General features: G+C 39.4%; 2 protein-coding genes across 2 annotated transcripts; one reads left to right on the top strand and one right to left on the bottom strand.

The window, feature by feature from the left end:
- Positions 1-3,566: 3,566 nt before the first annotated feature.
- Positions 3,567-5,212, bottom strand: LOC104098506 (uncharacterized). Its single transcript, XM_009605255.1, has 4 exons — positions 5,012-5,212; positions 4,134-4,576; positions 3,971-4,080; positions 3,567-3,832 (listed from the first exon to the last, which is right to left on the bottom strand). The coding sequence occupies exons 1-4, from the start codon at positions 5,210-5,212 to the stop codon at positions 3,567-3,569; spliced, it is 1,020 nt and encodes a 339-aa protein (XP_009603550.1).
- Positions 5,213-23,521: 18,309 nt separating this feature from the next.
- Positions 23,522-23,947, top strand: LOC138898654 (uncharacterized). The gene has a single exon (XM_070184734.1). The coding sequence runs from the start codon at positions 23,522-23,524 to the stop codon at positions 23,945-23,947; it is 426 nt and encodes a 141-aa protein (XP_070040835.1).
- The last annotated feature ends 2,242 nt before the right edge of the window (positions 23,948-26,189 follow it).

The following is a 26,189-nucleotide window of genomic DNA, read 5'->3' as shown; positions in this document are numbered from 1 at the left end:
ATGATTTAGCACGACTACAACTACCTAGGGTTTGGTTCAAAATAAACTAGAACTACTTAAATACTACAAGCAACTACTAAAAGAAAGAGAAGAGATGAGAGGGAGAACTTACCTTGAAATTGAAGGGGAAGAACTTTGAAGAGGAAAAAAAATGGAGGATGTGGGGGTGAGTTAGAGAGGAAAACTTTGAGAGAGAATATGAGAGGTATGAGAAAAGGGGGAAAAATAGGTGGGGGATATATATTAAAAAAGGTTTGTTATTTTCTTGTTCCAGTTTATTCAATTGTTTTTAAATTAACTGCCAAAATTTTACATTGGCGCGTCGCTGGGCATGGCTCCCCATGCAACGAGGTAGTGGAGTAATACAGAGAGTTGTTTTTCTGTTAGAGTCGAGCTTTTGGCCTAGCGCGGTGCCCCATACAGCACGCTAGGCCAAATTTCTCCGAGTTCCGGCAATTTTTGCATTTTAACCCACGGGTTGTACCCTGACTCTATTATGTACTTATGTTATGTTCAATTCATGCTTATACATGCCCAAACAAGTACCAAAATTTCTAAACTCTGATAATCCTACACTAGAATTATCTAACTATTCTACAAAAGCAAGAAAAAGGGTTAGAAGTAGTTTTGAGTTATAGTCGTCACCTTGACTTCGTCACTTAGGCTCATTTGATTACTATGCTAGAGGATTGCTGTCAAATCCACCAACAAGGTACGGTTTCAACCTGTGCCCATTCACCTTAAATCTTTCATTCCCTTCTTCATCATGAATTTCAATGGCACAATTCGGTGAGACATGTTTCACCACATACGAACATGTCCGTCTTGATTTGAATTTTCCGGGAAACAACCTAAGTCTACTATTATATAGTAAGGTAAGATTTTGTCTCCTTCATGAAACTCCTTTGGCTTAATCAGACGATCATGCCACCATTTTGTTTTTTCCTTAAAAATTCACGCATTTTCATACGCGTTCAATCTAAATTCCTCCAAGTCGTTCATTTGCGCCAACCTGTGTTCAACTGTAAGGCTAAGATCAAGATTAAGCATCTTAATTGCCCAATAAGTTCTATGTTCTATCTTAATAGGTAGGTGACATGATTTTACATACAATAGTTTGAATGGTGAATTTCCTATGGTTGTTTTGAACTCAGTTTTGTATGCCTATAGAGCTTCATCCAACTTTACTGACCAATCCTTACGAGAAGCACTAACCATTTTTTCAAGAATTCATTTAAGTTCACGGTTAGCCACTTCAACTTGCCCACTAGTTTGGGCATGGTACGGGGTTCCTATTTTGTGTGTGACCCCATACTTAGACAATAATGGAGTGAACTTCTTGTTTCACAAAGTGCGACCCATTGTCGTTGATAATCACTCGAGGTGTCCCAAAGGGGGTGAAGATGTTCTTCTGTAAGAACTCATACACCACCCGAGCATCATTGGTCCTAGTAGGGATTGCTTCAACCCATTTAGAGACGCAGTCAATGACTACTAGGATATACTCATATGAATGAGACCATGGGAATGGGAACATGAACTCAATGCCCCAAACATAAAAAATTTCACATACCAGAATGGAGTTTAGTGGCATCTCATCCCCCTTGCTAATGCTACCTGCCCTTTGACACTTTTCACATACAACTATATATGCCTGTGCGTCTTTGTACAAAGTAGGCCAATAGAAAACGACTTCCATGACCTTTACTGTAGTGCAATTTTCACAATTGTGTCCTCCAGCTTCTCCATCATGGCAATGAGAAAGAATGCTTGCCATCTCTCCTTCAGGAACACACCTTCAAATCACACCATCTGCACAGTTTAAACAAGAAAGGTTCGTTCCAAAAATAACTTTTACCTCACCTTGAAGCTTCTTTCTTTGATCATGAGAGAGGTCACAAGACAACCATCCACTAGCAAAAAAGTTGGCTACATCAGCATACCAAGGCAACCTTTCAGAAACCGCATCAATGGAAAAACTCGGCTTATTAGGGAACTCTTCCCTTACTTCAACCAGAGGTTTCTCAAGTCAACTCCTTCTTACTCAATAGGTATTTCAAGGCTGAGTAATCAGTGTGTACAATCAATTTACTTTCAGGAATGATCTAAACTTCTCAAAAGCAAAGACCACAACAACGAACTCTTTCTCAGTAGAGGCATAGTTGACTTGAGTATCATTTAACGTCCTGCTTGCATAGTAGTTAGACCTAAACATCTTATCTTTTCTTTGCCCAAGAACTGCTACCACAGCTACATCACTAGCATCATATGTTATCTCAAATAGCTGGCTCATATCAGGTGTCACCATAATAGAAGCACTCACAAGTTTTTCCTTTATCAATTCGAATGCTCTTAAGCACTCCGCGGTGAAAACAAACTTAACATTCTTCTCTAGCAATGGAGTTAGCGGCTTGGTAATGCTGGAAAAGTTTTTGATTAACCTCCTATAGAATCCAGAATGTCCCAAGAAACTCTTTATGCTCTTCAAAAAATTCTGTGGAGGGAGCCTAGCAATTATATCAACCTTAGCTCTATCAACTTCAATTCTATGTGCAGTCACTTTATATCCGAGGACAATTCCCTCTTTCACCATGAAGTGGAACTTCTCCCAGTTAAGCACCAAGTAAGTGGCTTCACAACGTTCGTGCACGAGCTCAAAATTATTCAAGCAATCCTCAAAGTCATCCCCAAAGAGGGTGAAATCATCCTTGAATACTTCGAGACACTTCCCGTTTAAATCAGAGAATATAGACATCATGCACCTTTGAAAAGTGGTAGGTGCATTGCACAACCCATATGGCATCCTCCTGTAAGTAAAATATACCTTACAGGCAAGTGAAGGTGGTCTTCTCAAAATCTTCTGGGGCAATGGGTATCTGATTGTAGCCTGATTACACATTCAAGAAGCAGTAACATCCATGTCCAGCCACTTTCTCGAGCATTTAATCAATAAAGGGAAGTGGGAAGTGGTCCTTCCTTGTTTCATCATTCAGCCTTCTATAATCAATGCACATTCTACGCCCAGTGACTGTTCTTTAGGGGTTCAATTCATTGTCTTCATTCTTCACCATTGGCATGCCCCTCTTCTTAGCTACAACCTGCACTGGACTAATCCACTAGCTATCAGAGATGGGGATAATCACTCCCGCATCAAGAAATTTGATAATCTCCTTGTGTACTACCTCCTCCAAACATTTGTTCAACTTGCGTTGGAGCTGCACCACTGGCTTGCTATTTTTTTCCAACAGAATTTTGTGCATGCAAATGGCTAGACTGGTTCCTTGAACATTAGGTATACTCAAGCCAATGGCCTTCTTGTGCTTTTTCATCAGCTCCACCAGTTTTTGTTCTTGTGTACCTGTCAAGTAAGTAAAACTAATCACAGAATAATTGTTAATTTCATGAAAAGAATATTTCAAGTGAGTGAGGGGGGGGGGGACTTTCAATTCCACATTAGGCTTGGTAGCCTCCTCTTTTATTTCCTCCTCATCAACCACTTGATCCTCAGTTTCAAGAGCTTCAGCCTCTTTCTTTATTTCAGGATCTTCATCCATCATTGTGCTAGATTAAGTAATACACCTCTCTAGAGTATCCCCCACAAGCTTGTCAAACTTGTATTTTTCAGCCAATTCCCCAACGACATCTAGCTTGAAACACGAGTAGGCGGACACCTCATCACTAGGGTATTTCATCATCCTCTTCATCTGGGACACCACTTCTTCATTGGACACTATGAGCATAAGCTGCCCCTCGTAGATATCAAGGATAGCTCTGCTTGTACATAAAAATGGCCTCCCTAAAATTAGAGGCACCTCCTTGTTCACCTCCATATCTACCACAATAAAGTCTACGGGGAACATAAATTTGTCCACCCATACTAAAATATCCTCAATGATTCCCTTAGGTAAAATGGTAGTCTAGTCAGCTAGTTATAGGGACACTGGTATTGATTTGATCACTCCAAGCTCACCTTCCAGTCTTCTGAATACAGAGAGAGGCATTAGATTTATAGACGCACCAGAATCGTAGAGTGCCTTGTCGAATTTCTCACTCTCCACGAGCATGGTATGGTGAAGCTTCCTGGGTCCCCACACTTTAGGGGAATTATGTTTTGCAATATGATACTACAGTACGCATTCAGCTTGACCACTATTGTCTCCTCTAATTTTCTCTTGCTGGACATGATTTCCTTCAAGAACTTTGCATAAGCAAGCATATGAGTGAGTACATTTGTGAAGGGAATGTTCACATAAAGTTGCTTGAGCATCTCCAAGAATCGCTCAGAACATTTGTCAAGTTTTTCCCGCTTCATCTTTTGAGGGAATGGTAGAGCTGGCATATGTCTACTTTCTTCAATCTCTTTTAGTATCCCACTAATCTGGCATTTTTGCTCTTCACTCTTTTTCTCTTCCAGTGTCTCGGTCTGCTTGTTCACCACCTCTGGTCTTGCTTTCACCACTAGGTCAGCCAATGTTTTGTCGCTTCTCAGAGATACAATTTTGATTATTTCCTTTGGGTATTTTTCAGTGTGAGAGGATAAAGTCCCCGGAGCCCTCTTAGATAATAAATTTGCAACCTGTCCCAATTATCTTTCTAAATTCTGGATGGTCATGCCCTGCTCTTGAATGCCTGCGCCTTGCTCTCGGATGGTTGTGCCCTGAGTCTCAAAGTTTTCATTTGATTTGTTGATGTATGCCTTCATGAGATCTTCCATATTAGAGTGATTTGACTTTTGTGGCGGGTATTGCTGCCTCTGCTGGTTCTAAAAACCTTGTGGTCCTTAACCCTAGGGTCTGAGATTATTTTTCGGCCATGAGTTCAAGCTCCTACTAGGTGAACTCCACAAAATATCTGGATGTTTTTGACCCATAACATTATAGTTGTTCCCACATTGGTAGTTTCCTTTATTAAAGTTCCCCACAATGTTGATTTCCTCAGCTGATGCTTGACACTCATGTTTAGGGTGTCCCATTTCACACAAGTCACATGCGTTTTGCGACTCACTCTGTACCTTGGCCAATGTGAGCTTCCTTATCTCCTTGGCCATGGTGTCTAGCTGGGCTTGGATGGATGTGTTAGAGTCCACCTGGTGAACCCCAACTGATTTTCTTCTGTCATTCCTCTCAGCCAGCCACTGGTTAGCATCCTTAGATAGTTCATCAAGGATTAAGACAACCTTTCTGGAGTTTTCATCATTAGTGGACCTCCACATGCAGTATTCAGAGTTCGTCGCGAAGAAGGTGTCAGTCCATCCCAAAACTCTTGGAGTTGCATCCACAAATCAATGCCATTGTGCTGACACTTTCTAACTATCTCCTTGAATCTTTCCCAAGCTTCGAAAACCATTTGTCTCCTTCTGGCAGAAATTTTGGATTTTCCTACTGAAGTTCCCTATTTTTGCAACTGAGAAGTACTTGTCAAGAAACATTTTGTCATATCTTCCCATGTCCTGATCGAACTTGTGGGTAAGATACGAAGTCATCTTTCAATGAAAAGGGAAATGCCCTTAAGTAGACTTCATCTTTTGATACTCCATTGTATTAGAAGGTGTTCATGAATTTTTCAAAATCCATGAAGTGATGTTAGGATCTTCGTTCGCCTTCCCTCTGAAAATGCAGTTGTTTTGGATAGTTTGAAGGAAGCCTTGCTTCAATTCGAAGTTGTTTGCTGCTATGGGTGGTGGTTTGACACTTGACAGTTCTTGATTATAGACTGGCTTAGCATAGTCACCCAATGATCTTATATGCATGGGTGTTGCATTCTCGAACTGGTCTTCAACTAAGGATCGATTTATATTGAATCTTCTACCCTCATTATCTTCGACCGTCTCATCAGCAATTCTCCATGATGTTTCACCTGCTATCCGTGCATCTTCTTGTTGTGCTACCTCTCTTGCAGCTAAGTCTATTCCATTATTCTCCTTGTTTTCAATGGTATCTTGAGTCGAAGTTTGACCCAAAAAGTTTTTTTGTTAATTCTCTTTCTTTTCTTAGTTGTCGCAGGTGTTTCTCCAACTCTGGTCCATAGGGTATCACTTCCCTTGAAGAGGATCGAGTCATACACCAGAGAAAGCAACATGTATCTTGTACACAAGTGAGAAAACGTGAATACACTAAAGTAAAAATTGGTTCCTGAATTAGTACTAAAAACTATTTTAAACACTATTGATTGCCAATCCCTCACAACGGTGCCAAACTTTGACGAGCGCAAAATACAACACAAAATTATTGCTCGCTAATAAAAGAGAGTATAGATTAATTATTGTTTCCACGAGGATTGGATTTAAACAGTGTTCGTATAATCTGCAGTTTATTACTATCTAGAAAAATTAACACATGATTTGATGACTATTACTATGATTAACTACTAAAAACTAAGCAAAGCACAATTGTCACAAAAGATAGCAGATGAGCAATGAAGAAATATCTATGAGAGGAATAAGGGTATTTGACTAGATATGTGAAAGATAACTGACTAGAGTTCCAATTCTTGAGTTAATTAACTCTATTATACGGTTGATTTTCACGAATTCAACTGATAATCAGATTACACTGAAGTTAATGTTCCTCTTTCGATTAAACGTTAATTTCAGTAATTAATCCAATTGAAGCACGGTAAACAATTGCAACAATAAAATGATGGTTATGATCTCAAGGGTAACTTCACGTGAATATTCCTCTATTTTCTAGTTCGATTAACAATTCAAGAGGCTTTTTCGATTACCTATTTGAATCACGAATTTATACTAGAGCATAAGATGTAAAGTAATTCAATATAAAGCTCCTCTTTCGATTAAGCGACATAAGAAATAACTCCACAATACGATTTAAAACTCCATCAATTAATTCTAACAATTATCAAGAATTGAATCCCCAATCAAGTTATCGAAACACCATATATGTCAACACCGTAATGGAAACTACTCCATATCAATGGAGTAAGATATCTCAACAAGGTTCAAAAACAAAGAAAATATCAATTCTAATGATTCGGTAAACACCCATAGTGCACCGATTGCAGGTTGAAATATTGATGAATTCTTGAGTCTTTTTGCCTTGGTTGGTTCTCCAATCTTCCGTAGGTCAAAAGTCTCCTCAAAATCATGTTTTTGGTATATTTATACCTCAAAATCATTGCCTCTCAGACCAACTTTTTCTATGACGTGCCACACCTCGCGGTGCCCAATGCGGCGCAACTGTGCCTTTTTCTTAGAGTAAATTCATTTGTTCACTTTTTGACATCTGGATGCTGTGGATGGCCTACGAGGGAACCAGGGATGATCAAACATTATCTCAACGTGTCGTCCAAGCTGAGGATGTGGATGTATTAAGAGACTAGTCAGTTTTTGACATGTGGGTGCAGCGGATTCTGGCATCTGGTCGATAAGTACAAGCGTGGGAAGATTTAATTGGTTGCCTAATCATCGCGATCGTGGTAGGGTCACGAGGTGGATGATGATTTGGGGATAGTGGGTGGTATTAGGGACTAAGTGGTTAGTATGAGATTCCTACTTAGTGAAAGTGAGTTTGACTATCACGAGGATGGACATGCGCTTAGTAGATAATTTGGGGTATCTCATGATTGGTGTTGTACGAGCTATGAAGGTTAATATTTTGGATCGTCAAATGTTGTGTCCTATGGCTTCACGCCAATTGGGAGAGTCCATTATCGACGGTCAGATTGCAGGGTCATGTGTTATATCAGTTCGGCCTAAGATGTGTATGGGTTTTGAAGGATTTTCCCAAAATTTATATATGATTAAGATCTGAGATTAGCATGGGTTAATGCTGGGACTTGCGGTGTTTCTGCGTCATTAATAATTCTACACTTCAGCATCAAAGAGGTTAGAGAAACAACTTCAGACTCACAGAAGGTCTCTTCAAAGTGGGTATCTCAATTGCGGCATTATGGGGTGCTTCAGAGGAAATACAGTGGTTTGCTATCACTGTGTTATGGTCATGCACTTCGTGTACTTTATGTCAAATTTCATGTAGTTATCGATTTTGAGCATTGTGGCTTGAGGTATTTCGTATGGGCCGATGTTTTAGATGGATCACACATTGCAGCGGGGCTATGGTGGGATATGATCCTTTGTGTTAGATTCGTGTGTCTTGGTCCTACTATTGTGATAGGTTCATATCATTGCGTTGTAGTAGTACTTGTTGATCTGATGAGTGGTTATGAGTGTACGAAGGTTTTGAACAAGGTTTTATTTGATATGAGGTTCACTGCCGGTATTGGGTTGATTTGAGTAGCTACTGTGATCGAGAATCTTTGGTATGAGTATGCGAGTTGTGTGGTATACCATGTGATTGTGCCTTGGGTTATGGTTATGCCGTGATATAGACTTTTCAGACTTATACAGTGTGTGGATGCGAGATTCGAATCTTGTAAGGAATTTCGGATATTGGGAATTCAGTTCATACATTTATAGGCTAAGGTCAAGATAACGATCTTCAGTTATGTTGTGTGGTTAGGCGTACATGGATTGGGGTGATGTGGATCACCCCCGGGTATGTGCATGGTAAGGGTACACAATGATTTGACGGCTTGGGAATGACTCTTGGCACGTTCGAGGATGAACGTATATTTAAGTGGGGGAGGATGTAACGACCCAACCGGTCGTTTTGAGTATTTACACTTTGTCCGATGGTTTAAGGGTATGAGTAGCTCCGTATGATATATTACGGCTTGAGTGTATCATCGGTTTCGGTTTTTAGGTGATTTAGAATTAGTTTGGAAGAATGAATTTCATTGTTGAAGCTTTAAGTTAGAAGAGTTGACCAAGTTTGACCTTGCGTGTTTGACCTTGGATCGGAGTTTTGATGGTTCTGTTAGGTCTGAATGGTGATTTTGGACTTGGTCATATGCCCAAATTTGCATTTGAATATTTCTAGAAGGTTTAGGCACTAATTGGCAAAAATTAGAAGGTTGAAGGTTTGGAAGGTTGAGAGGTTTGATCAAGAGTTGACTTTGTTGATATCGGGTTTGGATTTTGATTTCGAAAATTGGTATACATCTGTTGTATCATTTGTAACTTGCATGCAAAATTTGATGTCGTTACAGGTTGATTTAATATGATTCGGCGTGAGTTGTAGTAGTTGAAAGTTCATAAGTTCATTTAGTTCGATTTGAGGCGCGATTCATAGTTTGATGCTGTTTGATGTGATTTGAGGCCTCGAGTAGGTCCGCGTTATGTTATGGAACGTGTTGGTATGTTTCGCGAACGGTTTCTTCGAGCTCAGGCATTTTTCTCATCGCGGACACGATTGTGGGCACGCGTTCGCGATGCTTTAGCTGTCCGTTGTCCGTATTCACACCTATCTGTTCGCGTTCGTTTAGTGCAGCTGGGAGCTGGTGGACGTTTACTCACCGTGTTCGCGATTGTCTATGCGCGTTCGCGAAGATTTTGGTCATTTCCTATGGGATTCGATATTTATCCTATGGGATTCTAAGGACCGTCATTTCCTGCTTTCCTTTCCTGTTATTATTATTTTGGTGAATTGATTTTTAAGATGAATTTATTACGCTGAGTCATTATCTCATATCCTGTTGAGTTATTGGTAACATAACGATTTTAAATAAGAGAATTATTAACATGCTTACCTTATGTGACTCTTAAGTTAAAACTTGTCGTTTCATTCGGTACTTTACTATTTTTAATAGTCGTCATATTTCACTTTAGTTGATTTCTCAACTTAATCTCCTTACCCTATCTGATGTTTTTACTTTACTTATAAAGATTTTTTATTATGTTTTAATTTAACAAATTCTATATTTAATTCAGTAGCTTATCTGATGCTTCATTTTACTTGAAAAATATTATTTTCTTCTCCCAAATGATTTCTAAAATATACTTATTTTCTCGTTTGATTCCCTACTTTATTCAAGATTATTATAATGTCTTATCATATATAAATAAATCTCTTGAACATTGTAATTAGCATTTATCGCGGATGAAATATACATGGTGGCACGTGGGTTTTGCCGTGCGAAAGTGATCTGGAAAGAAATGTGGGCATGAGGTGCCTTACGTGTATGATTTGAAAGTTGCGACGTATGATTTAAGATTATGAGGAGTGATACCTCGGGCAATTCTTCTTGTACATTGTGCATTATGAACGATTTGATTGATTGAGTTGTCATTCGTTTCTTTATTACCCGTCTAATTCTTGTTGTTGTTGACGACCAAATTTGACCCTCCCTTTTAAAATTAATTTATTCACTCTTAACAATTTATAATAAATACTTTAAAAGTATTTTTCTATTAATGAATATCTATTCTTTATAAATTAATTAAGTATTATTTTCAAAATTAATCACATAGTACTAATATTGTGTAATTACAAATGTATTTACTATTATAGAAACAACTTTTGTATATGCATTACATAGGTTTTATAATTTGACAAAATTACTCTTTAATTTCCAATGAATTACGTTACTATGTTAATATATTAAAATTAGTGCTATAATTCGAAATATGTGTCATTATGGATAATTAATTAAATTTATTAGTAACATATAGTAATTATAATTTCCCCACATTTTTATTAAAATTGTTAAGTTTATTTAAATTGATTTTAAAAGGGTTAAAGACTAAAAGGCTACAATTGTAATTCTCGAATCAAACATAATTGGGCCATCTTTTAAATTAATTTTGGCCCAAATGCAAGCCCATGTCCGAAACTACCCAACCCAAACAATCCTCCCAATCTTTGTTGGCAATCCTTTCCATTACCTCTCAACCAATAACGACCTGCCACGTCACTCGTCTCCCACACTCACAAAAAAAGAAAAATCATCTGGGTCGTCCATTTCTTAGATCAACCGTCCACAATTTTAACTCCATTTCCTCTTTAATTTTAAAACCCTCGAAAGGCTTAATCCTCACCGTTGGATCAATAAGATTTAACGAACACCAAAACTCCACCTAAAAATTGTAATAACCCTAAATATCAGGACCGTTGATCCAAAAGACCAACGGCCTAGATAAAATATCTCAACCATAACTCAGAGATGACCAACCTCCATATCCCAAAACCCTAATCATTTCCACTTTGAACTACATTCCTTCTTTCTCTTTCTTATCTCCCCTCTCGTCTGCCCTAAACTCTATCAATCAACAGACCTTGCACAAATTAGTGCAAGGTCATAAAATCAATCTCAAATCATCTCGTTTGCCTCCCATATCCACGATTCTCGTTGAATCTTTCCCTATTTCATCACCGAAAATCAAAACTCCCAAATCCAAACCTTAACCTTAGAGATGGAACTTCAAATCGCTACTGACCTTTCAAATCCATGGCATGCATGGTAGTTCCTTTTGTTCCTGAACTCTTGGTCCCATCGTTCTTTCCATTTTCACCATTCGATTTCAAAACCTTAATTGAAGAAATCAAACCAAAAGGTGCAACTTCAAACTCGCATGATTTCTTCTTTCATCCTTTCAAATTAAAGCGAGTAGGAGATGTTAGTTGGCTTCATCATCAATATTCGACACCCAGAGGTCAAATGCAATGACCTCTGGGTATTAGGGTTCTGACCGGTATTTCCTTGTGCTTCAACGTTCAGCCTCTCATACCTATCCACTCAAGTAAACTCAAATACTGATTCCCCCTCTATTCTCTCAGATTTTATCCGACTATGATCACATCATCAACTCATCGTCACTCTCAACTATACTTGTTTGAATACTGAAACTCTAAGGCCTTGAATGGCACTATAAATAGCAGTCTTCAATGCCCTCACCTAATAGAGACCAACCAAGAGAACCTAACACTAAACACACTAAGCACAAAAACAATAAGCACATTAGGGTTTTTGGTTTAGCTTTTCTTACTGTCTTCCTCTATTGTGTCGAGTCCTTTGCTGGTTCAAGCTAGAAGTTTTATGGGACCTTGGAGCAACAAAGGAATTTTTTTGGTTTACTGCCCTTAAGAAGGTCAGCACCTTTCTCTCCCTTTTCTTCTGTTCGTTTCTCTGAATGATTTAGGTATGTTGATGTTACGTTTCTGCAAATTATAGTTATGCTGCATATGTTTGACATGTTAGATATTTATGTTTTTGTTAGTCTGACAATCTTTTATGATCAACTTATTCTATTATCAATTAGGTAAATGACAAATATTGATCTTTGTTCTGAGTTTTCCTACAGTCTCCATGCCTGAATTCTTACATGTTTATGTTCACTTCAAACTTTGCAGTTATCAGTGACATACAATAAACCCACCATGTTTATTGCACTTTTATAATTTTGTGAGTTTTGAAAGATAAGTTTACTACCTGATAGTTATTGCTAAGATTAATCCTAAACTTGTTCAAGACTTATATCTCCTTGCCTCTTAACCTTGAGCCTAAACTTGAAGTGTCTCTGCTTGTGTTTGTCCAATTATTTTACTGAGTTATCACCATAGTCATTTATTTTGTATTAGCTATCATTATTGTTGAACCTATCATGCTCATCTAATCTTCATGCTTTTTCCGTCAATGATGATTCTATAGATATTTCATCTTGTTTCCCTGCACCTTATTTGCCTTATGGTTGATTTTATTATTTGGTAACCTTAACTGATATACTCCTAAAAATCCAATATGCCCATATCACCTAACTAAGTTGAAAGAATTCAAGTGTTTAGATGTTTCTCTTATCTGAATCTGTATCTACTGACTTTGAGGGTAATTTTTGGGTTATCACTATAACTTTCTCATGATCATGCTTAACTGTTGTATGCAGAGGAAACTATCTCATTTGCATCAAGCTGGTTTCTTCTCATGAATCTTTATTGCATGTATATTCTGTAAGTTTAAACCATTTTCCTCTTCTTAGTGTAAGTCATGATTTATTTGGATAAAGCCAACTAGTAATTGATGTACAGCTAAGCTTGTTTGTTCCATAGTCAGTCGAGATCTTCACACATATGTGCAATAGATCCTTGTCCTTAATCTCTTTGAGCCCCTTTTGAATTTCTATAAAGTTTGCATGCATTTGGCATTAGCTTATCCTCCATTACAGTAGGATTTAGACATATTGTTATAGTCAATTGATAGTTTAAGGAATTGAAGCATGGTCACTCCATACTTACTTGTTAATTTAGGCCAATGTTTGAATTGAACTTGTTTGATACAATGTTTCCATTTTCTTTCTTCATTTTCATGATCAATTTAGTTCTATAATGTGTATGAGATCACTATCTCACTTACCTTTCCTATGAACAATTAACTGAATGTTGCTAGCCTCTTTGCTTAACTCTGTAACACCATGTTCTAATTTGAGTGATGCTTAGTCCTCCTCTTACTGTTAACCTGAAGTTGAACTTGAGTCTCAAACCTTATGAAGCTCATTTGTTGATATTATCTTAACACATTGACTTGCTAATACTGTTAGAAGAATGACCCTTGTTGTGACTTCAAGAGTCCCATATTTGAACCTGTGAAAATGTAATCACGATAAGAGTTTAATCCCATGACTTTGATAACCTTTCTGTGGCACTAGCTGACCATGACTGTTGGTTTGAATCTGCCTTGATGTCTTTAAGGTGCCAAGTAATGTTATCTATACCTGTTTGAATATGTTATGCTTTAATGATTCATTCCTTCAATGGTGTGATTATGAAGCCTCTTTTTATCTATGTGTATTTTGGACTCAGCCCCTCCCCCTTTAGGTCTCTTTAATATGTGATTCCCTATTTAGTATTAATATTAATTTGTACTCTCTTGTTTTATTTCCATTAAGAGGAAATTATATATTTTTTGGTAAGTAATACTTTAGTACTTAGTTTGCATTGGAAGGGACTCATTGGCATTTAAACCCGTAAGGAAAACATGTAGTTAGTGATTAACGGTATTTGGGAGCGAAGTTCGACTCTAGGTTGGGCTGCCCTCCCCGGCACAAGCATTGCCCTGGGCCTTGAGTCCCTTGGAAACTTTGAAGTATCGGGAGATCCAAATGGATCATCGACCTTGAGTGGGGTTCCCTCCTTAGCTCTTAATTTATTGACGCATTCAGTTCTTTAAGGGTTTAGTGTTTAATGACAACGAAAGGTTTCCAATGTGAATTATTTGTTGAGTAAAACCACCACATTAATGTATAATTTGCTCTACCATATTAATCTTATTCTTGCTTCAACTCTCTGTTTGTGTATTTGTTATGTACGTCAAATTATTATCTGTAATTAGAATAAGTTAAATATATATGAGATTTGTGTATAATGACATTCTTCGTTTTTGACATGTACATCTATTTGGGCCTCTAAGTTCTCGATGAACTCAGGCCCAATTCCAGCTTTATTGAACCGCGTCCATTAGTCCAAAGCCAGTTGTGTTCACTTTTATTTACTACTAGGCATACCTTCTTGAGGCCCAATCACAGAGTCCAGTCCTCTTTCCCTCAACTCCTTTATCATTATTACTACCTAATTAATTTAGTTTACTGCTTCTACTAGTTTAATATTAGTTGTATTTGTTATGTCTTTATTGTTGTTTTATCTTTTATGTAAATAACACTCATATATTAGAACACATACCTTTCTTTCATGCCTTAGTATCATATGAACTTAGGCAAGCCTTAAACAACATAGGATTGAAAAGGGAAATTAGTTAGAAGTAGACACTTAACTCACTAATTATAATCTGCTAGCTAATCGTTATATTTTTCACTCACTTTTCTTTCTTTTAAAGATTTCGAAATCCAGAACTTGGTCAAACATCAACTCTATTTCAAAAAGGAAAAAAATCAAATTTCAACTTCGTTTTCAAAAGGAAAATCAGAACTTTGAAGAATTGTCGCCTTTAAGGAATTTTCGATAAATAACCCCCTTCTTTGAAAATCCTCAGAATCTAAGGTAATTCTAGATACACTTTCTTACAAAATATCTTTTTAGCATTGTGTAAATAACCACCCCCCCAAATCAAATTATTTTCATAATTCAATCCTAATTTATACACTTATAAAATTAGACCACTTATATACCAATTTCAAGACTCTTTTAAGATCTCTTATGAATCTCTTCATAAACTCATATCCCTTTAGGACCTCGCATTCTTTCTATCATTATCATGCTAAGGTATCTAGTAAGCAGCATTCCTTATCACTAGTCAAAGCCTTTTATAAGTAAATGATCCCAAGCTTAGTCTAAATCCTATGGAGCTACCTCAGGTAGATTTTAAGGGGTGCGTAACACCTTCCCCTTAGAAGAACAAGAACCATTACCCATAATCTCACCAGTTAGTAGACTAATAAAAACATGACTTAATAATTAAATAGATACCCTAGTATTAGGTGGCGACTCTCTTGCATCAACAACAGGGAAACGACAAGTTGAATCCTGTCTTTACCAGTGCAAAATAAGGTGCAACAACATGGCGACTCTGCTGGGGATACACACTTAGATTCTGACCTTAGCAAATTTAGACTAATTTGGCTTCTAGATTTATTTGTACATTGCTTTGATTATGGTCAAAACTGCAATTACATGCTTATATGCCATACTTGTTCTTTAAAAATACATGCTCTCTATGATTACTTTTCTATATTGCTGCTTCACCCTTGCTTGCTACTGCTTTATATATATTGTCATAATATCTCTTACCCCCCTCCGAACCTTCTTTTTCAAAACTCGTTACTTTCAGAGAATGGCTTTGTTGGGTCAACCGACATAACTTCTCAGAGTTCTCAGTCCAATTCAAATGTAGGAAACACTCTACTCTAGTAAATTAGGTCATATTGCATAAATCCTAGGTGAGTTGGTCCCAGGCACCAACACATAGTTAGGAAAGCCACCCTGATGTCAACGGTTCATGCACCTAGCGGCATAATTCCCGTGGAAAGACAATTATGGATCCGAAGCAAACACTTACACAAATATTTTTCTTCTACCCACCACAGAAAATAAAAAATTAACCAGAACATCCTTGAAATTAGTATGGTAATGGGAGCACCACATAAGCTGAAATAGTGGTGGAAGAATATTCGTCGGGAACACAGAGACGAAGTTCGGACACACCTAGGGGCATTAACCGCATTGATGAATATTCGAGCAAAAAGGGTACTTACTCGCATGTTGATAGAATTTCGGGATCCAGCTAAAGTGGTATTCAAATTTGATGACTGTGAGCTAGTACCAACATTGGAGGAAGTCACAAGTTTTACTGAGCTTCCATTCAATGGAATATAGCTAGTACTTCCAGTTACTATGCCCGGATATCGGTTCTTGGATGCTCTAGGTATTACTAATAGCAGAAGTATCGAGTACGAGTGGGTGAGCCTCGAATAGATGTTCGACAGGTTTGGGCACCGTGAAAGCTACGAATGGTATTCAGGGGAATTCCAATGTGACTAGGCGATATAGGAGAGCTTCAGTCCTATCACTTTCGCAATGGCACTGCTGGGATTATTGGTCTTCCCACATCGAAGGGGCCATATCAACATCAACCTGTTATAAGTGGTCCTGGCTACCTTCCGCGATAATCTTCAAGATACCTTGGTGCCAATGGTATTAGCCGAGATTATAAGAGCTTTATCTGCCTGTGCACGAGGATACAATTTCTTCAAAGGATGCGACCTGCTACTGCAGATTTGGGCTACTGAACACTTTTTCCAACGGGAGGCTACTATCGACTATTTCGTAGGTGTCGGTAATATGATCCTCAGCCACAATGAAAGAATAAGGCAATAGATCTCCCCACATGGGCAATAAGAATGGAGGGAAACACTGACCAATCTGACAGGAGATTGGATAAATTGGAAATTCTCTTGGTTAGGTGGAAGAGCTATTTTGAAGACTCCCCAAAAGTGCTTCATTGAGTTGATCATATTAAAAGGTATTCAACCATACTCACCTCTGCGGGTCTTCAGACAATTTGGCATGATCCAAGATGTGCCCTTGTGGATGAGGACGGTGTTGTACGAATATGACTACAATGGTCAGATCCCAATTCCCAAGACAAGGAAACTGCAAGAAGAGTCGAATGACCCGGTAATAATGCCTATAGGTCAATATTCATTGTGTACCCGAGTACTACGTCTGGATTAACGAAGAAGAAGAAGAAGAACTGGCCTGCCCGAGTAGAGAGGGTATATCTTGGTTAGAGGATGTTGTGGTTGCTTTACAGATTTACCATGAGATCCTGTCACACTATCTTGTAACCATATCAATGCATCATCAGGTGGTCTCGAGATCCATTGACTATATATTGCCACCGGCTGAAGAGGATGATCTAGTGGTAGAATGCATCTAGATAGAGTCAAGCACAAAACCAGAAGAAGATCTAGATGAGGCTCAGAATTCAATGATGATGAAAAAGAGTTTGAGGAAAACTCGGAGGAGGATACGGAAGAGGAGCCAGAAGAAGAAAAGGTCATAGGAAGCGACTCAGGGGATGGTTATTAGAATTGGTTGATTTCCCCTCCTTTTCCCACTTTGTACCCCTATTCCTAGTTCGCTCTTTCACTTTCCAAAAGGGAAAATTATCTAAGCCCATGCAACTCTATGATGTAATCCTTGTTCCCACTTGTATCAGCCCAAATTATCAATGAAAAATGAAATTGCTTCGGATCTAAATGTGTTGAGTCTAAATGTCTGTCAAACATCCACAACTTAGGCCTACCTCTGGCAATGAGAGGTCCCTACAAATTTTAGGAACACGTTAGTTGTAATGCACGAATTATCTACTCTATATGATTTCCTGCTTGTATAAATGAAGAAACTCACTCTTGCTCTTTTTCTTTTCTTTCTTCTTATTTTCTTTTGCTTTATTATTACCCCCTAAAGAAAATAAAAGAAAGTTGGTTTGCGTCGACTAAAACTGGCGCAGCCACCATATAATCTAGGCCTAAGGGAAAAATGTCACCTGCAGAAGACCTAACTGAACATGCTCTAGTCGTAGACGACAACCCGCGACAATTGGGAGAAAAGGACAGTACTAGAAATGATGAGAACGTGGCCCGAATGGCCCAAGAAATGGAATCCTTAAGAGAAGAGGTACATCATATCAGAGAATTGATGCACCTGGTCGTGACAACACTTCCTTAACCACCCAGATTCCCTTCTTTGGATTTACTCCCATATCATTTTCCTTCAACATCACGCCAAAACAACAACACTTCAACCTCAACTCCCACCACTCAAGTTAAACACCCAGTAACACCCGCTAACCCTCAAAGCCCTCCTATTCACACTCCTTATGTACTGCAATATCCTCTGACATCACAAAACCTACCTATTACCACTAATGCAACTATCGCTCCTTATGACGGAGTCACTTTCACCACCAACCAACAAATAGCTATGGCACATGCCGCTACTCAAGAACGGTACAATCCATATGTGTATGCCGCTACCGAACCTACCTTTACAGCACTCGTCACGGTTAGGGTTCCATATGAGATCGATCAGTATGCCGAGATGGAGAGAGAGGCCAGGTGTAAGGAAGAAGAGTCAGTATCTGAGCAATTGCAATTGTTGAGAAGACAAATGGAGAGTCTCCAAGTTACCCGAGGAAGTGAAAGCCTGGACTATGAGGACCTGTTTATTCACCGATTGTGGATATGCCAGTGGGGTACAAACACTCAAAGTTCGACACCTTCGATGGGAAGGGGGACCCTCACGCACATCTGAGGACTCCTGGTCAGTTTGCGCTAGTGAACCTGCAGAAAAACCATCCAATACGTTTCAAGAATATGCACGACAATGGAGGATAGAGGCTTTCAGAGCACAACCTGCCACTAATAGATGCGTGTATCATTCTAATGTACCAAGGCACGATATTGAAGACTGTTTCAAGTTGAAAAATGAACTTGAAACCTTGATCACAAGCGGAGCCATCCAGTGCACTCCAGCACCGCCTATATAAACCACAACCCATTGCCAAATCATCGAAACCAAGGAGACAACATGATCACATTAGACAAAGAATATGACCTGAAGGGAATTATTGTCATTATAGGAAATGCAGAAGCCTCAAGGATCCCTCCTCAAAAGGCTCCCATTATTACAGTACAACTAAGCCTACAATGATAGTTCAAACTTATCTGCAGCAACTTGCCAGTGCTACTCAGGGTGAAGAAAATCGAGAATATAAAACCGTCCCATGGACCTATCAGCAAAAGAGAAAGGCCAAAATGACAGACTTTGTTGCAACCCATGGTATGACTAGGTCTGGGAGATGCTACACCCCTGAAGAGGTCAATCGAGGAAAACTGGGGAGAGAAACTATTCCAATGATGAACATAACATACCCATAAGCTACTGAGTTCTGGAAGAGAATGTCAAGCAAAAAGTATTCTGTGGAAGAACAGTTGAAGAAATCTCCAGCACAAATATCCATCATGGATCTATTGATGAGTTCGAATAGCCATAAGGACACTTGTTGAAAATGATAAGTGGATTAAGTGTACCAAGTAACACCACCAGCTAGGCATTGGCCACGCCAATTGGGAAAATGGTAGAAGCAAACATGATAACTTTCAGAAGAGACGAACTTCCTGTCGAAGGTGTAAGTCACAACAAGGCTCTTCATATCACTGTCAAATGCACGGACAAAGTGGTATCTTGAGTGCTGGTCGATGGAGGATCATGAGTCAACATTTGTCCACTCTCCACCATGTGGGAGTTGGGAATTCATTTGAGGGAGGTCAAGGAAAGCCACGTAAGGGAGAGGGCCTTTGACGGTTCGCAAAAGGATGTTATTGGGGAAATTTATCTAGCCTTGCAAATTGGTTCGGTAGACTTTCCAGCGCTATTTCAAGTGATAGACATATCTTCTTCTTACAATTTGCTGGTAGGCAGGCCCTGGATACATATAGCAGGGGTCGTACCGTCTATCTTGCACCAATGCATAAAATTCGAGTGGGGATGCCAGGAGATCGTAGTCCACAGCGAGTGGGGTCACTCCGCCAATTTGCAGTATGATGTCCCATTTATTGAGGGACTAGATGGAGTCGCCTTCCACGCTTTAGAAATCATACAGACTATTGAGGTGGAGCAAACTGAACAGAATTTGGGAATGCAATCATCGTACAGATCCAAGATGGACATGAGGGAGATGATGAATTATGGATACAAGCCAGGAACAGGGTTGGGAGCCAAGTCAGATGGGATCAAAGAACCAATTGAACACAATGGGTAGGAAGGAAGGACTGGTATAAGATAGCAGCCTCCATAAGGGAAAACTCTCATTGTTAGCTCTGGGAAAAAGGTTTTTGTGCCAAAGCATATTTGAAGTCCATGACAGAGTTCAACACCCGAAGATGATATCATTGACGACATGGAAAAGTTGTTCGTAAATATGATTGAAGAATGCTATAAGGAACTGACATCAAGACACCGACTATCAGGGATACCGAACCAAGGAAAGAGCTGCAGAATTAGACAGCCATTCCATCTTTGGTTCGCCGGGAGTCTTGGTAGTATGGAACTATAAAAGTTTTCTTTTGAAAGAGCATGGTCAATTGAGGCATGTAACGTGTGTGTGCCCTTTTGTTATTTGCCTCTTGTGAACGCTTAAGACGTTCCTCTTTTGATGAAATAAAAAGAATCTATTTCCTAAATATCGCAACTCTATTTTGCTGCTTTATTTATGCCTAGCTTTTCTTTTCTGTAATCAAATCGATAAAAATCCGTATTTCGCGATTATGACATGTAACGAAATCGTTGAGCGTAATGATCCGGATTACGAAGAATGTGATGAGAATATGATGGCAGAAAATCTCCCGCAGGAGATCGAACAGCTGGAGAGTCAGAACAAGCCTAACCTTGAAGAAACAGAAGTAGTCAATCTTGGAAGCGAAGAAGACGTGAAAGAAACTAGAATTAGCATTTACCTAGAAGCCGAGCAGAAGGAAAGATCCTCCGACAGTACGTCGATGTGTTCGCATGGTCCTATGATGACATTCCAGGATGAAGCACCAACATTGTCTCGCATCGACTACCTACTGACCCTACCGGATCGTCGGTCAAGTAGAAGCTCAAGAAGTTCAAACCTGATTTAAGTATGAGGATAAAAGAAGAGGTGACCAAATAAATAGAAGAAAATGTGGTGAGGATCACCAACTATGTGTGGATTACCGAGATCTTAACAAATCTAGTCTAAAGGATGATTTCCCCTTGCCAAATATCTGCATTCTCATCGACAATTGTACGAAGCATGAACTATAGTCATTTGTGGATTGTTTTTCAAGATACAACCAAATCCTAATGAACGAGGAAGACATAGACAAGATAGTTTTCACCACTCCTTGGGGAGTCTACTGTTATAGGGTTAAGTCGTTGGGTCTCAAGAATACCGGTGCCACCTAAATGAGGGTCATGACAACCCTCTTTCACGACATGATTCATAAGGATATCAAAGTGTATGTTGATGATGTCATCATAAAATCTCGAAAGCGTTCAGAGCATTTATAAGACTTGAGGGAATTTTTCGAATGCCTGCAAATTTACAGTTTGAAGCTGAACCCACCAACGTGCACGTTCGGAGTCTCTGCTGGAAAACTGTTGGGTTTTTGTGTAAGCAGGAATGGGACATAACTGGACCCGTCAAAAATCAAAGCCATCCAGGAATTACCACCACCAAAGAGTAAGAAAGATGTCATGAGTTTCTTGAGAAGATTGAATTATATCAGTCATTTCATAGCCCAGTCCACAGTAATCTGTAAACCTATATTCAAACTATTAAAGAAGGATGCTGCCATGAAATGAATGAAGTAGTGTCAGAAAGCCTTCGATAGAGTCAAAAAGTATCTTTCAAACCCGCCATTGCTGGTTCCCCCTGAACCAGGGAAATCATTGTTGCTCTATTTGTCAGTCTTGGACAATGCCTTTGGTATTGTGTTGGGGCAACATGACGAAATTGGGAGAAAGGAGAAAGTCCTCTACTACTTAAGAAAGAAGTTCACACTATGCGAGGCCAAGTACACTTTGATAGAATGCACTTGTTGCGCTCTGACCTGGATTGCTTAAAAGTTAAGGCATTACATGTTAGCATACACCACACATTTGATATCTCGAATCGACCCGCTCAACTACATTTTTCAGAAACCAATGCCTACCGGAAAGCTAGATAAATGGAAAAGTTTCCTTGGCGAATTTGACATTGTGTACATAACTCAAAAGGCTATCAAAAGATAAGTTTTAGCCGACCAACTTGCTAGGAATCCGGTGGATGGGGATTACGAGCCACTTATCACGTATTTCCCTGATAAAGAAGTACTATTTGCCGTGGAAGATATTGCAGAATCATACCCTAGGTGGAGAATGTTCTTCGATGGAGCAACAAATTTCAAATGAGTCGGGATTGGGGCAGTCTTGATTTCAGAATCCGGACAACACTACCCAGCGTCGGCAAAGATAAGATTCCCTTATACTAATAATATGGATAAATACGAGGCATGCATCATTGGAATCAGAATGGCAATCAACATGAACATAAAAGAACTTTTGGTCAAAGGAGATTTTGATTTGTTGATCCACCAAGTCCATGGAGAATGGTCAATGAAGAATGTTAAGATACTGCCGTACCTGCACTGTGTGAAGGAGTTGTGCAAGAAGTTCACTAAGATAGAGTTCAAGCATGTCCCTAGAATTCAGAACGAGTTCGCAGACGCCCTTGTTACTTATCATCCATGATTCAGCATCCAGACAAGAACTATATCGACCTCATCGAGGTAGAAATCAAAGATCAACATTCATATTGCTTCCATGTGAATGAAGAACCAGATGGTAAACATTGGTATCACGACATCAAGAAGTTCCTTGTGACCTAGTAGTACCCATAAAATGCTACTAATGGTCAAAAACGAGCCCTTAGGAGGTTGGAAAATCACATTTTCCTCAACGGGGAAGTCTTGTACATGAGGACTCCAGACATAGGTTTGCTGAGATGTGTAGATGCTGAAGCAACCAGACTGTTAGAAGAAATACATGCAGGGACATGCAGACCCCACATGAATGGGTTCACGTTAGCCAAGAAGATTTTGAGAGCTGGATACCTTTGGATGACTATGGAAACCGACAGCATCCGCTATGTGCAGAAGTGTCACCAGTGCCAAATTCACGGATATTACATTCGGGTTCTACCAAATGAGTTAAATGTAATGGGTTGACCCTGGCCTTTTGCCGCCTAGGGCATGGACGTGATAGGACCCATATAGCCTGCAACATCAAACATACATCGTTTCGTTTTGGAAGCCATCAACTATTTCACCAAAAGGATCGAAGCATCTACTTACAAGGACGTCACAAAGAAGGCAGTGACAAATTTTGTCTGGAACAACATCGTTTGCGGATTTGGGATACCTGAGTCTAAAATCACTAACAACGTCACAAACCTCAATAGCGACCTAATGAGGGAAATCTGCGAAAAGTTCAAAATCGTCCACCGCAATTCCACAGCCTACAGACCACAAATGAACAGGGTAGTCGAGGCAGCTAACAAGAATATCAAGACGATTCTATGGAAGATAGTGGACAATCACAGACAATGGCACGAAAAGTTACCTTTTTCTTTATTAGGCTACTAGACTACCATGAGAAAATCTACTGGGACAATGCCATATATGTTGATATACGGCACCGAAGCGGTGGTACCCATAGAAGTCGAAATATCATCCTTAAGAGTCATTCAAGAAACAAAATTGGACGATGCAGAGTGGATACGCGTCAATCAAGAACAGCTCATGCTCATTGACGAGAAAAGAATGGATGCAGTATGTCATGGATGGATATACCAGAAAAGGATGGCTAGTGCATTTAACAAAAGAGTGAGGCCTCGCCAATTAACGTCAGGGCAACTTCATCAAGAAGAAGCTAAAGGGAAGTTTGCACCAAGATGGAAAGGTTCTTACGTGGTCCACAGGGCACTGTCTGGTAGAGCTCTAATCATAGTAGAAAGGGATGGAAAATTCATCATAAAGCCAATCAACTCGGATGCAATCAAGAGATATTATGCCTAAATACAGATAGAGCTAGAATTTTTATGTAATAGAACTATGGTCAACCTAACTTCCCACATAGGGATACATAGGCAACCCACGTAGGGTTCGGTTTCTCTCCCCCATTCTCTTGTAATAGAAAAACCAAATGGCATTTTTGTATGTTGTTCAAGAACTACGCCGACTTGATTTCCTCCAAAAGTAATAAGTAGGCAATCCTCAACGGATTTAGTCATCTTTTGTAATTGAACTACATTCTGGATTGATTTGACTTGGATACATAGGATATCTGAGTCAGACTCGGCCATTTTTATTTCTTCATCTCATCATTTTGCATCTTTTGTAATTGAACTAAGTTCCAATCTGATTCCATTTTTCATACGTAGGCTGCCTGGGTCAGGCTCGGTCATTTCATCATATTTCATCATTATCCCATGAACTATGTTCAGACATGATTCTGTTTTGGATACGTAGGCAACCTGAAAGGGTTTGGTCATTACCTTAGGAAACCACTGTAATGCATTAGCCTTAATTAGGATGCAATCGCAATAGCAAGAAGCCCCATTGTCAGAGACACCATGGAAGATAGACATCAACAGGATGAAGTTCTTAGAGAAATATGATTCGCGCGTAGAGAACCTTTTGTAACATGTCATAATCTGGAAGGACGGTGTTTGCCTTAAAAAGAAACAAGTCTTTTAAAAATATTTTCTAATACATATATATAAAGTAATTTGTTCCATCTACCAAAATAGGTGGCACAATCATGTCAAAGGTTGGGGCAAATCAATACCATGGTCGTTGCAAACCAACTTTTCCCCTCCCCTACTAAGAAGTTTTCTTTAAGTGCATGATCAATAGGGAGTAAAAGAATCGCTAGGACCACACTGGGGCAAATGATGGACCCGCCACTTGCCTAAGATTATCTCTCCTCCTTTTTCTTTAAAATTCGAAGAACAACTAAGGCTAACTCTTGAATCCTTTGCAGGTGCTTTAGAATCAGACAACTGACACGGAAATCTGTAAATAGCAAACCGTCTGCTCAATCAATCGGAGCACCTTGTACAAATCGCACGCCGGCTTCGCTCGTCGAAGTCCTATTTATAGCAAACCATATGCTCAATCAATCGGGGCATCCTGTACAAAATGCACATCAACTTCACCAATCGAAGCCCGGAATATAGCAAACTGTCAACTCAATCAATCGGAGCGCTTTCTACGAATCGAACGTCAGCTTCGCCAACTGGAGACTTGTATATAGAAAACTACAAACTTTGCCAACAAAAAGCAATCCACAACACCGCTCCGTCAATCACGAATGCCAAAATACATAATCGCAAAACTCGTCACCAACGTTCTACCAATCGATGGTCGCAACTAAGCTTCGCAGTCAAGAGTATCTCTTGGGCATGCTTATAATTCATTTCGCCGTTACCTCGAATGTTTTAATGTTTTGTTCGTGCAGCTTTAGGCATGATTTGGATCGCTCCCGAGTGAAGAATACTTTATATTGTAGTGAAAATCTCTCCTAATAAGCGGAGACGCACTCTGTAAATCAAGCTCTCCCAACAAGCGGAGATATTTCTCAGTGCAAAGCTCTCCTAGCAAGCTGAGATACACTTTACCAATCAAGCTCTCCCAACAAGCGGAGATAATTCTCAAATGCTCCGATAGTTGCGGAACAGTACACAGTCCGGCTAACAAATCGAGTCAAGATAAAGTATCCCATCATCCCAATCCCAAATAACGGCTCGCCAACATCCAAGCATCATCTTTCCTACATCATGTACATTGCATCTTAATATATTCTGCATTACAATATATTGCTATGCAAGTATTTCATTTTGTTTTGCAGGAACAAATACCGCAGCGTGGAACTATTTGTTAGCAGCAAACCGAACTACAACGCTCTGGGGACAGCCAACCCAGTAGCGAGCCCAAGATCCCAGATCAAGATGACCAGTGAGCTCAAAATTTTGAATCATTAAAATTAGGCTGCAAAATTCAAGCCATAATGACTGACTAATCTTCCGTCTCACTATATCGTCACAATACGATACTGGGGCAATTCCTGCGAATTCAGCTTCCCCAAAGTCCCTACTCTAGAACTACATGAGGACTGATCCTCGTTAATCCCGAGGTATGTAAGCAATTCAAAGCCAGAATTCGGCCCAATATTCCTAAATCTTTCCAGATTCTTCCTCTATTCCATCTTGGAATTCACCATCCTCATTTCCTGCAATACCTGCCTAATAGTCGGGAC

This window comes from Nicotiana tomentosiformis, chromosome 9, assembly GCF_000390325.3.
Source record: "Nicotiana tomentosiformis chromosome 9, ASM39032v3, whole genome shotgun sequence".
Taxonomy (NCBI): domain Eukaryota; kingdom Viridiplantae; phylum Streptophyta; class Magnoliopsida; order Solanales; family Solanaceae; genus Nicotiana; species Nicotiana tomentosiformis.
This window is presented reverse-complemented; position numbering and strand designations above follow the sequence as displayed.